Consider the following 14,653-nt stretch of genomic DNA (forward strand, 5'->3'; position numbering starts at 1 on the left):
ACACACACTTTCACACTTGCTCACAGACACACACACACTTTGACACTCGCTCACACACACACTCGCTCACAGACACACACACACTTTTACATTCGCTCACACACACACTTTCACACTTGCTCACAGACACACACACACTTTGACACTCGCTCACACACACACTTGCTCACAGACACACACACTTTCACACTCGCTCACACACACACTTTTACACTCGCTCACACACTTTCACACTCGCTCACAGACACACACACACTTTCACACTCGCTCACACACTTTCACACTCGCTCACAGACACACACACTTTCACACTCGCTCACACACACACTTTCACACTCGCTCACACACTTTCACACTCGCTCACAGACACACACACACTTTCACACTCGCTCACAGACACACACACTTTCACACTCGCTCACACACACACTTTCACACTCGCTCACAGACACACACACTTTCACACTTGCTCACAGACACACACACACTTTCACACTCACACACACTCGCTCACAGACACACACACACTTTCACACTTGCTCACAGACACACACACTTTCACACTCGCTCACAGACACACACACACTTTCACACTCGCTCACACACACGCTCGCTCACAGACACACACACACTTTCACACTCGCTCACAGACACACACACACTTTCACTCGCTCACACACACGCTCGCTCACAGACACACACACACTTTCACACTTGCTCACAGACACACGCACTTTCACACTTGCTCACAGACACACACACACTTTCACACTCGCTCACAGACACACACACACTTTCACACTCACACACACACACGCTCGCTCACAGACACACACACACACTTTCACACTCGCTCACAGACACACACACACTTTCACACTCGCTCACACACACGCTCGCTCACAGACACACACACACACTTTCACACTCGCTCACAGACACACACACACTTTCACACTCGCTCACAGACACACACACACACTTTCACACTCGCTCACAGACACACACACACACTTTCACACTCGCTCACAGACACACACACACTTTCACACTCGCTCACACACACGCTCGCTCACAGACACACACACACACTTTCACACTCGCTCACAGACACACACACACACTTTCACACTCGCTCACACACACGCTCGCTCACAGACACACACACACACTTTCACACTCGCTCACAGACACACACACTTTCACACTCGCTCACACACACACTTTCACACTTGCTCACAGACACACACACTTTCACACTCGCTCACACACTTTCACACTCGCTCACAGACACACACACACACTTTCACACTCGCTCACACACTTCCACACTCGCTCACACACTTTCACACACACTCACACGCTTTCACATTCACTCACACATTCATGCTCTCACTCTCACATTATTCCTTTTTGGTGACATGGGCATCGCTGGCTAGTCCAGTATTTATTGCCCATCGCTAGTTGCCCGAAGGCAGTTGAGAGTCAACCACATTGCTGTGGCTCTGGAGTCATATGTAGGCCAGACCGGGGTAAGGACGGCAGATTTCCTTCCCTAAAGGGAACCAGATGGGTTTTTCCAACAATGGGTCATCAGTAGATTCTTAATTCCAGATTTTTTTTATTGAATTCAGACTCCACCATCTGCTGTGGTGGGATTCGAACCCGGGTCCCCAGAACATGAGCTGAGTTTCCGTATTAATAGGCTAGCAATAATACCACTAGGCCATCGCCATCACTTTTGCGACAAGGGATATGATTCCAAAGTAAAATTGCAGTTTGCAAACTCGCCATCTGATTGCCTGTTCATAGAAAACACACAGCACAGAAAGAGGCCATTCAGCCCATCGAGTATGCACCGACCACAATCCCACCCAGCTGCTATCCCCATAATCCCATGCATTAACCTTAATGAGATCCCCTGACACTAAGGGACAATTTAGCATGGCCAATCCACCTAACCTGCACATCTTTGGAGTGTGGGAGGAAACCAGAGCACCCGGACGAAACCCACGCAGACATGGGGAAAATGTGCAGACTCCACACAGACAGTGATCCAAGGCTGGAATCGAACCCAGGTCCCTGGCGCTGTGAGGCAGCAGTGCTAACCCACCGCGCCACCCAGTGCGAACATGGACGGCTTGCAAACCACATCAGGCGCTTTGCGTATGCAAGCAGTGGGCACTCACCGCTGGACATGGCACATGCTTTGCGCTAGGCATGACCCTTGACTGGTTGTACCAGCACCTGTGTGTGTGCCCACTCCCTCCAAGAGCAGCCCATGGCAGGGCCCCACCCTCTTTCCAGGTTGGCAGCCCCAAAGCTGGGTATAGATCAATCAGGGTATAGATTACAAAAGAAGGGAGGTTGGGTTGGAGTTGTGTAGAACTTTGGTGAGACCACAGCTGGAGTACTGTGTGCAGTTCTGGTCACCACATTATAGGAAGGATGTGATCGCACTGGAGGGGGTGCAGAGGAGATTCACCAGTGGTCCATTTTGGCAGGATCAATGGGATGAAGGAGTACAATATCAAGGGTAGGACTCTTAGCAGTGTTGAGGAGCAGAAGGACCTTGGGGTCCGGGTCCACAGGACTCTTAAATTGGCCTAGCAGGTGGAGGATGTGGTTAAGAAGGCGTATGGTGCACTGGCCTTCATTAAGCGAGGGATTGAGTTTAGGAGTCGGGAGGTAATGCTGCAACTTTATAAGACCCTGGTCAGACCCCACTTGGAGTACTGTGCGCAGTTCTGGTCGCCTCACTACAGGAAGGATGTGGAAGCTATTGAGAGGGTGCAGAGGAGATTTACAAGGATGTTGCCTGGATTGCCTTGTGCATGAGTCGCAAAAACCCAGCCTGCAGGTGCAGCAGGTGGTCAGGAAGGCGAATGGGATGCTGGCCTTCATAGCGAGGGGGATTGAATATAAAAGTAGGGAGGTCTTGCTGCAGCTGTATAGGGCATTGGTGAGGCCGCAGTTGGAGTACTGTGTGCAGTTTTGGGCGCCGCACCTGCGCAAGGATATTTTGGCCTTGGAGGGAGTGCAGAGGAGGTTTACTAGGCTGATACCGGAGTTGAGGGGGTTGAGCTATGAGGAGAGGCTGAATAAACTAGGCTTGTACTCGTTAGAGTTTAGAAGAATGAGGGGAGATCTCATTGAGACGTATAAGATGATGAATGGGATGGATAGGATAGAGGTGGAGAGACTCTTCCCGCTCAAAAAAGACAGTAGGACTAGGGGGCACAGCCTCAAGATAAAGGGGAGGCGGTTTAGAACGGAGTTGAGGAGGAACTTCTTCACTCAAAGGGTGGTGAATATCTGGAATTCTCTGCCCGTTGAAGTGGTGGAGGCTGCCTCGCTAAATATTTTTAAGAAGCGGGTTGATGGGTTTTTGATAAGAGAGGGGATTAAGGGTTATGGGGAGAGGGCGGGAAAGTGGAACTGAGCCACGACAGATCAGCCATGATCTTATTGAATGGCGGGGCAGGCTTGAAGGGCCAGATGGCCTACTCCTGCTCCTATTTCTTATGTTCTTATTTCTTATTGGGAGGCATGCCTTATGAGGATAGGTTGAGGGAGCTCGGTCTTTTCTCCCTGGAGAGACGAAGGATGAGAGGCAACCTGATAGAGGTGTATAAAATGTTGAGAGGTATAGATAGGGTGGATTCTCAGAGGCTATTTCCCAGGGCTGAAATGGTCACTACGAGAGGATACAGGTTTAAGGTGCTGGGGAGCAGGTATAGAGGAGATGTCAGGGGTAAGTTTTTCACTCAGAGGTTGGTGAGTGAGTGGAATCGGCTGCCGTCGGTGGTGGTAGAGACGAACTCACTGGGGTCTTTAAAAAGACTTCTGGATGAGTATATGGGATTTAATGGGATTGGGAGTTACAGATAGTTCTATGGCTTGGTAGGTATGGATGTGATCGGCGCAACTTGTGGGCCGAAGGGCCTGTTTGTGCTGTATTGTTCTACGTTCTATGCTGCTTGGGATGGAACATTTAAGTTATGAAGAGGGATTGGGTAGGCTTGGGTTGTTTCCACTGGGGCAGATAAGAATGAGGGAGCGACCTGATCGAGATGTACAAGATTATGAGGGACAGAGTGGATAGGGAGCAGCTGTTCCCCCTCAGTTGAAGGGTCAGTTCCGAGGAGATATAGGTTCAAGGTGAGGGAAGGGAGGTTGCGAGAGGATTAACCAGAATGGAACCCATAGGAAATTACAGCCAACAAACAGGCCCTCCTTGTCTGTGCTGAACCATTTTCTGCCTAGTCCCACTGACCTGGACCATATCCCTCCACACCCCTCTCATCCATGAACCAGTTTCTTAAATGTTAAAAGCATTTACCACTTTATCCGGCAGCTCATTCCACACACTCTGTGTGAAGAATCCCCCCCCCACTAATATTCCCTTTAAACTTTTCTCCTTTCACCCTTACCCTCTGGTTTTTTTCTCCCCTAGCCTCAGTGGAAAAAGCCTGCTTGCGTTCACTCTATCTATACCCATCTCACCTTATGCACATCTATCAAATCTCCCTTCATTCTCCTACGCTCCAAGTCCTAACCTATTTAATCTCTCTCTGTAACTCAGCTTCTCAAGCCCAGGCAACATCCTCGTGAACCTTCTCTGCACTCTTTCAACCTTATTTACATCCTTCCTGTAACGAGGTGACCAAAACCGTACACAATACTCTAAATTCGGCCTCACCAATACCTTATACAACCTTAACACTCCAACCTTCATACTTGATACTCTGATTTATAAAGGCCAATGTACCAAAATGTACTAATCCGCTTAGATAAATTCCGTGGTCACACGGGGAAGGTTAGAGGCCACTTCTGCAGCGAGTAACTCACCTCCTGACTCCCCCAAAACCCCACACATGGCAAAAATTGAGCGTGCTGGAATATTGTCCTTTCTGGTTGTATCACAGCTTGGTATGGGCTCCTGCTCTGCCCAAGACCGCAAGAAACTACAAAGGGTCATGAACGTAGCCCAGTCCTTCACGCAAACCAACCTCCCATCCATTGACTCCGTCTACACTTCCCACTGCCTCGGGAAAAGCAGCCAGCATAATCAAGGACCCCATGCACCCCGACATTCTCTCTTCTTGGGGCAGTGTTCCTGCAGTGTAGTGGTTATCACATACACCTAATGCGCAAAAGGCTCGTAAGCAGACAGAAAGAGTTGTACGTGCATTTTGGGTGCCTCAGTAGCACGGTAGTTAGCACTGCTGCCTCACAGCGCCAGGGAACCGGCATTTATTCCGGCCCGTTGGAGTTTGCACATTCTCCCCGTGCCTGCGTGGGTTTCCTCCAGGTGCTCTTGCTTCCTCCCACAGTCCAAAGATGTGTCGATCAGATGGATTGGCCATGCTGAATTGTCCCTTCGTGACAGGGGGATTAACAGGGTAAATATAAGAGGTTACGGGACTAGGGGCTAGGTAGGATGCAGACTCGATGGGCTGAATGGCTTCCTTCTGCACTGTAGGGTTTCTCGGTTTTGATTCTATGACAGAATGGATAAGGAGCAGCTGTTCCCCTTAGTTGGAGGGTCAGTCACGAGGGATATAGGTTTAAGGTGAGGGGTGGGAGGTTTAGGGGGGATGTGAGGAAGAACTTGCTTACCCAGAGGGTGGTCAGTGTCTGGAATGCGCTGTCTGGGAGGGTGGTGGAGGCCTCACATCCTTTATAAAGTACCTGGATGAGCACTTGGCACATCACAACACTCAGGACAACGGGCCCAGTGTTGGCAAGTGGGGTGAGGCGGGAGTTCAGGTGTTTCTCCTTTGTGGGTGCGGACTCGATGGGCTGAAGGGCCTCTTCTGCGCTGTGTGATTCTATCATCCTATGTTCTCCAACAAGCTCAGAAGCAAGACTGGAGTGCCAACTAAGGATGGCGCCAAGTTAGAGTCGCAACCCAGGTCCTTACCGGGTCTGTACCGGCCTCAATGCCAACCAAACCTCTTCCTTTATGTGTGAGCAGAAGTGACCAGGAGGGGGGAGCCAGAATACACCATCCAGGGCAAAGCAGCCCATCCACCATCTTGGATCTCCACTCCCTCCACCACCGACACATGGTGAAAAAGTTCTTCCTCACATCCTCCCTAAACTTCCCAATCCACACCTTGATCCCATATCCCCTCATGACTGACCCTCCAACTAAGGGGAACAGCTGCTCCCTATCCACTCTGTCCATGTCCCTCTTGTAACCAGGTTGCCCCTCAGTCTTCTCTGCTCCAACGAAAACAACCCAAGCCTATCCAACCTCTCTTCATAATTTAAACGCTCCATCCCAGGCAGCATCCTGGTGACGGTCCTCTGCACCCCCTCCAGTGTAATTACATCCTTCCTATAATGTGGTGACCAGAACTGCACACAGTACTCCAGCTGTGGTCTCACCAAAGTTCTATACAATCCCAACATGAATTCCCTGTTTTTGTAATCTATACCCCGATTGATAAAGACAAGTGTCCCCTGTGTCTTTTTCACACCTTGCCCTTCCACCTGAGATTGAGAACTCATACCACTGAAAGCTGGAACTGCGTGGAACCTATCCAAGCTGGTTTATTTATTAGTGTCGCAAGTAGGTTTACATTAACACTGCAATGAAGTTACTGTGAAAATCCCCCAGTTGCCACCCTCCTGTTCGGGTTACGCTGAGCGAGAATTTAGCACCTAACCAGCACGTCTTTCGGACTGTGGGAGGAAACCGGAGCACCCGGAAGAAACCCACACAGACACGGGGAGAATGTGCAGACTCCACACAGACAGAGACCCAAGCCGGGAATTGAACCCGGATCCCTGGCATGGTGAGGCAGCAGTGCTAACCACTGTGCCACTGAACCACCCTGAACTCCACACAGACAGTGACCCAAGCCGGGAATCGAACCCGGGTCCCTGGCACGGTGAGGCAGCAGTGCTAACCACTGTGCCACTGAACCACCCTGAACTCCACACAGACAAAGACCCAAGCCGGGAATCGAATCCGGGTCCCTGGCACGGTGAGGCAGCAGTGCTAACCACTGCGCCACTGAACCACCCTGAACTCCACACAGACAGTGACCCAAGCCGGGAATCGAACCCGGGTCCCTGGCACGGTGAGACAGCAGTGCTAACCACTGTGCCACTGAACCACCCTGAACTCCACACAGACAAAGACCCAAGCCGGGAATCGAACCCGGGTCCCTGGCACAGTGAGGCAGCAGTGCTAACCACTGTGCCACTGAACCACCCTGAACTACACACAGACAGTGACCCAAGCTGGGAATCGAACCCGGGTCCCTGGCGCGGTGAGACACTGTGCCACTGAGCTATCCTGAACTCTGCACAGTGACCCAAGGCAGGGAACCGAATCCGGGTCCCTGGCATGGTGAGGCAGCAGTGCTAACCACTGTGCCACTGAACCACCCTGAACTCCACACAGACAGTGACCCAAGCCGGGAATCGAATCCGGGTCCCTGGCACGGTGAGGCAGCAGTGCTAACCACTGCGCCACTGAACCACCCTGAACTCCACACAGACAAAGACCCAAGCCGGGAATCGAACCCGGGTCCCTGGCACAGTGAGGCAGCAGTGCTAACCACTGTGCCACTGAACCACCCTGAACTACACACAGACAGTGACCCAAGCCGGGAATCGATCCCGGGTCCCTGGCACGGTGAGGCAGCAGTGCTAACCACTGTGCCACTGAACCACCCTGAACTCCACACAGACACAGACCCAAGCCGGGAATCAAACCCGGGTCCCTGGCACGGTGAGACAGCAGTGCTAACCACTGTGCCACTGAACCACCCTGAACTACACACAGACAGTGACCCAAGCCGGGAATCGAACCCGGGTCCCTGGCGCGGTGAGACACTGTGCCACTGAGCTATCCTGAACTCTGCACAGTGACCCAAGGCAGGGAACCGAATCCGGGTCCCTGGCACGGTGAGGCAGCAGTGCTAACCACTGTGCCACTGAACCACCCTGAACTCCACACAGACAGAGACCCAAGCCGGGAATCGAACCCGGGTCCCTGGCACAGTGAGACAGCAGTGCTAACCACTGTGCCACTGAACCACCCTGAATTTCACACAGACAGAGACCCAAGCCGGGAATCGAACCCGGGTCCCTGGCACGGTGAGACAGCAGTGCTAACCACTGTGCCACTGAACCACCCTGAACTCCACACAGACAGAGACCCAAGCCGGGAATCGATCCCGGGTCCCTGGCACGGTGAGACAGCAGTGCTAACCACTGTGCCACTGAACCACCCTGAACTCCACACAGACAGAGACCCAAGCCGGGAATCGAACCCGGGTCCCTGGCACAGTGAGACAGCAGTGCTAACACCTGTGCCATTTGCCACCTGAGCGGGTGAGGTTACAGGGATGGGGTTGAGGGACAGTGGTCGCCTGTGCGCTATAGGGAAATCCCAGTCAAAGCTGGAAGTTTGTGAATTAACCTGATCCCCAGTCCACGCTTGCCTTAGCTCGCGAAACCAGATTAACAGCAATCCTGTTCCAAGCTCTGACAATGGCACCAATTGTACTCAGGGTCACAAACTCTGACCCGCTCACTCGTGCCTCTCACTGGGGCGGCCGTTTGCTACAGGAATCTTTACAACAACTCCATACTGGGGCTGTTCTCATGTGGCTGACCAGCTGTAGGCCCCACACAAAAGGTGCTTTGTTTCCTCAACCGTCACTGAATCCAAACCGTGCCAGATAATCTCAGCTCAGAAAAAAAAGCATCGCTATTTTCACTAAAGCATGCCCTGCGGGGACGGTTCTCTTTAACACACCACCTTAAACAAAGGTAAACAGTCCCAAGAGGATTGCTGTTAAAGAAACATTGACTACAAGACTAATGGCTAAAGAGATAGGTTTACAGGAGGCAGACCATCCCTGCAGTTCAGAAGGAGGCCATTCAGCCCATCAAGTCTGCGCCGACTCGCTCTCTCTTAACCAGGCCCTCACCCCCTGCATTATCCCTGTAACACCAGCATTTACCCTGCTAATCCCCCAAACCTGCACATCTTTGGACATTAAGGGGCAATTTAGCATGGCCAATCCACCTAACCTACACATCTTTGGACACTAAGGGGCAATTTACCATGGCCAATCCACCTAACCTACACATCTTTGGACACTAAGGGACAATTTAGCATGGCCAATCCACCTAACCTACACATCTTTGGACACTAAGGGGCAATTTACCATGGCCAATCCACCTAACCTACACCTCTTTGGACACTAAGGGACAATTTAGCATGGCCAATCCACCTAACCTACACATCTTTGGACACTAAGGGACAATTTAGCATGGCCAATCCACCTAACCTGCACATCTTTGGACACTAAGGGGGCAATTTAGCATGGCCAATCCACCTAACCTGCACATCTTTGGACACTAAGGGGGCAATTTAGCATGGCCAATCCACCTAACCTGCATATCTTTGGACACTAAGGGACAATTTAGCATGGCCAATCCACCTAACCTGCACATCTTTGGACACTAAGGGGCAATTAAGCATGGCCAATCCACCTAACCTACACATCTTTGCACACTAAGGGGCAATTTAGCACGGCCAATCCACCTAACCAGCACATCTTTAGACACTAAGGGGTAATTTAGCATGGCCAATCCCCCTAACCTGCACATCCTGGGACACTAAGGGGCAATTTAACATGGCCAATCCACCTAACCTACACATCTTTAGACATTAAGGGGCAATTTAGCATGGCCAATCCACCTAACCTACACATCTTTAGACATTAAGGGGCAATTTAGCATGGCCAATCCACCTAACCTGCATATCTTTGGACACTAAGGGACAATTTAGCATGGCCAATCCACCTAACCTGCACATCTTTGGACACTAAGGGGCAATTAAGCATGGCCAATCCACCTAACCTACACATCTTTGGACACTAAGGGACAATTTAGCATGGCCAATCCACCTAACCTACACATCTTTGCACACTAAGGGGCAATTTAGCACGGCCAATCCACCTAACCAGCACATCTTTAGACACTAAGGGGTAATTTAGCATGGCCAATCCCCCTAACCTGCACATCCTGGGACACTAAGGGGCAATTTAACATGGCCAATCCACCTAACCTACACATCTTTAGACATTAAGGGGCAATTTAGCATGGCCAATCCACCTAACCTACACATCTTTAGACATTAAGGGGCAATTTAGCATGGCCAATCCACCTAACCTGCACATCTTTGGACACTAAGGGGCAATTTAGCATGGCCAATCCACCTAACCTGCACATCTTTGGACACTAAGGGGCAATTTAGCACGGCCAATCCACCTAACCTGCACATCTTTGGATACCAAATGAAAATTTATCATGGCCAATCCACCTAACCTGCACATCTTTGGATACCAAATGAAAATTTAGCATGGCCAAACCATGGGTAGACTGGCAATGCTCGATTGCCCTTCAGTTTCCCAAGAGATGCAGGTTGGGGAGATTAGGGGGGTAAAAACATGGAGTTACATGGATAGGACCTGGGCTGGGATGGTCTGTTGGAGAGGAGGTGCAGACCCAATGGCCTCTTCCTGTAGTGTGGGGGATCTATAATTCGAAACACTTCCTTCAAATTATTTTTTCAAATGGTAATCAGCCCCGATTGTTCAAGTCTTTCTTTGTATCTGACTCACCACACACCAGGTAGAAGTGCATCTGTGCTTTCCGGCTGTCACCTCCACATCCTTCTTACGATGTGCAGGCCAGAACTGTGCACGGTAATGTGGTTTTGCTTTGATGCAAATCCACTCGCTATCTTAATGTTTAATCGCACTTCATTTCCTGTGACTCTGTTCCCTCATTAGACTTCTGACTGACTCACAATGTCACAGCAGTTAAAACTATCCGGAAGGAAAGATTTGGAGAGTCAGGGAAGGGGTTAGAAATTTGCCAAAGAGATGTTGCGGCAGATTCACGAAAATTGGTGAAATCAGCGAAAGTGAGTCAGCGTGCCTCCCGAAAAATATATACTCTACAATGTACACCTCAACTGCCAGGCAATAAGAGACACTCTAACCACCGCCCTTTGACATTCATAGATGGCACAGTAGCTCAGTGGTTAGCACTGCTGCCTCACAGTGCCAGGAACCCGGGTTCGATCACTGTCTGTGCAGAGTCTGCACATTCTCCCTGTGTCTGCGTGGGTTCCCTCCGGGTGCTCCGGTTTCCTCTCACAGTCAAAGATGTGCAGATTAGGGTAGATTGGCCAGGCTAAATTGCCCCTTAGTATCCAAAAATGTATAGGTTAGGTGGATTGGCCATGCTAAATTATCCTTTAGTGTCCAAAGATGTGCAGGTTAGGGTGGATTGGCCATGCTAAATTGCCCCTTAGTGTCAGGGGGACTATCTAGGGTAAATGCATGGGGTTATGACGATAGGGCTTGGATGGGATTGTGGTCAGCGCAGACTCGTGGGTCGCATGGCCTCCTTCTGCACTGTATGATTTCTTTGACAGACAATGGGGTAACCATCACTGAATCCCCCCACTCACAACACCCTTGGGGTTACCATTAGCCAGAAACCCAACTGGGCTCAGCACATTAATTCTGGCTACAAGAAATGTGAGAGGCTAGGATTACTGCATCTCCTGACTCCCCCAAAGCCTGTCCCCCATCTACAAGGACACAAGTCAGGAGTGTGATGGAATACTCCCCACTTGCCTGGATGGGTCCAACAACACGCAGGAAGCTCGACACCATCTAGGACAAAGCAGCCCCACTTGATTGGCCCCCCATCCACAAACATTCACTCCCTCCACCACCGACACTCAGTAGCAGCAGTGTGTACCATCTACAAGATGCACTGCATCCTTAGACAGCACCTTCCAAACCCACAACCTCTACCATCTAGAAGGACAAGGGCAGCAGACACATGGGGAACACCACCGCCTGCAAGTTCCCCTCCGAGCCACTCACTTGGAAACATATCGGCCGTTCCTCCACTGTCGCTGGGTTAAAATCCTGGAATTCCCTCCCTAACAGCACAGTGGGTCAATCCCACAGCATATGGGCTGTGGCAATTCAAGATGGCGGCTCCCCACCACCTTCTCAAGGGGCAACTAGGGATGGGCAATGGACCCAGCCAGCGACACCCCTGTCCCAGGAATGACTTTAAAAAAATCAAACCCACTTTGTTAGAAAAAAAAGTTTACTTTTTTTTGAATGATAATCAAATTTTGAACATCCCCTCAAACTCTTGGTTCTCCAAAAACCATCTATTGGCCAATAAGGCAGGAGACAAAGAAGATAGGAGCAGGAGGAGGCCATTTGGCCCATCGAGCCTGCTCCGCCATTCATCACCATCATGGCGGATCGTCCAACTCAATCCTGCTTTCTCCCTTTGATCCCATTCGTCCCATATCCAACTGCCTCTTGAATACATCCAACATTTTGGCATCAACTACTTTCTGAATTCCACAGGCTCACCGGGTGAAGAAATGTCTCCTCATCTCCGTCCTAAATGGACTACCCCCAATCCTCAGACCTGGTTCTGGACTCCCCCACCCCCTCACTACCATTGGGAACATCCTCCCTGCGTCTCCCCTGTCTAGTCCTGTTAGAATTTTATAAGTCTCTATGAAATTCCTCCTCATTTGTCCAAACTCCAGCGAAAACAATCCTAACCTCGTCAATCTCTCCTCGTACATCAATCCCGCTGGAATCAGCCTGGAAACCCTTCGCTGCATTCCCTCCAGAGCAAGAACATCCTTCCTTAGAAAAGGAGACCAAAACTGCACACAATCCTCTAGGTGTGGCCTCACCAAGGCCCTGTATAATTACAACAACACATCCCTGCTCCTGAACACTCATAAGAACATAAGAAATAGGAGCAGGAGTAGGCCATCTAGCCCTTCGAGCCTGCCCCGCCATTCAATAAGATCATGGCTGATCTGAAGTGGATCAGTTCCACTTTCCCGCCTGCTCCCCATAACTCTTAATTCCCTTATCGATCAGAAACCTATCTACCCGTGATTTAAATATACTCAGCGAGGTAGCCTCCACCACTTCAACAGGCAGAGAATTCCAGAGATTCATCACCCTGTGAGTGAAGAAGTTCCTCCTCAACTCCGATCTAAACTGCGCCCCCTCCTTATCTGGAGCTTGTTCCCTCTAGTCCTGCTATCCTTTCTAAGCGGGAAGAATCTCTCTACCTCTACCCCAACCATTCCCTTCATTATCTTATACGTGTCGCAACAAAGGCCCACTAATGTTACCAGATCCCCCCATCACTGTAATCTTACCAAAACCCCATCGCCATCACCGTACAGCTACCAAAGCAGCAAGCTAAGTCCGTCACCGTCTCTGTCCCTGACCTGGGGGTGTTGGACAACTCTACACGTCTCCCTTCCACCCAGGATACAGAGTCCAATCAATGCCACTCAGAGGTGGCAAGGCTCCATATTGGAAAGGAACCCCCTTACCTCTGCCTCTGTCACCTTGTTGTCCCACACCACCAGCTCCTTGTGCACCGAGGAAATGTACGAGGGCAGCGTAGATGCAACTTCCTGCGTCGTTGGCTGGCTGGGAGTTTCCACCTCAGCCTCCCCGAGCCCCTGCTCCCCGTCGGCTGGGTGACAGTCCATGGGCTCTGCCGCCACTTTTCCCGGGTCCCCCTCGCCCTGGGTGGTGGGCGCCGGCCCAGTGGATATGGGGACAAACGCTTGGTTCTGGTGCCACACGTCATTCTGTAGGAAGGCCACGTCGGAGGGGTCCATGATTACCTCGTCGGGGCTAACGGCGCTGTCGGAGAGCTGGGCCGAGTCCGCTGACTTGTCCTTCAAGAGTTCTTCGTCCGTCTCCTCCCCGCAAGAGGGCGTCAAGGGTTCCGGCGTGCTGGGGCTCTCGGCTGAAACCCAGTCTGAACCGCAAACTGGCGTCTCTGTCCTTTCGCTGGCGCAGGTCCCTGTTTCCTTGGCACCCTTGGTGACGAGCACGGCTTGTGCCCAGGGGGTGTAGCCGTCGCTTTCCAACGAACTGGAGCTATCCGAGCGGGGGGGCGTTCCAAATTTATCCCCCGCGGCCTCCGGGCTGTTTGGGGGTTCGCCAGCGCCCGGTCCAAACGGGGTCTGACTCCGAGAAAAGGCGTCTTCCGAACCGGCTGGGATCTCCTCCACGGTAAAGCTGAGCTCGTCCACTTCTCCAACGGGATCTCTGAGGACCCCTGGCTCCGGCTGCGGATCGGATGAGGCCGGCAAAGCGTCCGGTTCCAAAACGGGATGGCCATCCATGGCATCGTCCTCCATCCGTTCTAACAAGCCAGAGATGTCAATGTTATCAGGGGTCCCCTCTTGTATGAAGAGAACCTTGCCATCTTCCTCTCTGTCCGGGTCTCCCGGGGAGGCTTCCTCAACCTTGCTTCCCAGGAAGTCAAAATAATCCATCTCCGAAGGTCAGAGGGTCACTGCGCCAGAGCGGAGGGGACGATGGCTGGATTCCCACAACCCGTCGCCCTGACGATCTGTCAAAACATAATCAGAGGGAACATCCGATCATTGTCCACGCAAAACTTATCGACAAACTCAACTACTTGCAACAACTTTCAGAATTGAGGTTTTAACAGACAACTCGACACAAGGGTCACCGTACAAAAACTCCCCGAGAACCACGAGAAGGAGGCCATTCAGCCCATC

The 14,653-nt window shown here is 51.3% G+C and overlaps 1 protein-coding gene across 2 annotated transcripts in view; it reads right to left on the reverse strand.

Annotated features, from left to right (window-relative positions):
- Nucleotides 1–14,653, reverse strand: part of LOC145361341 (uncharacterized) — a 126,303-nt gene that overhangs the window by 39,874 nt on the left and 71,776 nt on the right. For both annotated transcript variants that reach the window (XM_080217009.1, XM_080217011.1), the window contains exon 3: nucleotides 13,445–14,481. In XM_080217009.1, coding sequence (XP_080073135.1) covers nucleotides 13,445–14,404 — 960 coding nt within the window. In that variant the 5' untranslated portion in view covers nucleotides 14,405–14,481. The remainder of the gene's footprint in view (nucleotides 1–13,444; nucleotides 14,482–14,653) is intronic.

Source organism: Carcharhinus amblyrhynchos, chromosome 34 (genome assembly GCF_965287045.1).
Source record: "Carcharhinus amblyrhynchos chromosome 34, sCarAmb.v2.hapA, whole genome shotgun sequence".
NCBI lineage: Eukaryota > Metazoa > Chordata > Chondrichthyes > Carcharhiniformes > Carcharhinidae > Carcharhinus > Carcharhinus amblyrhynchos.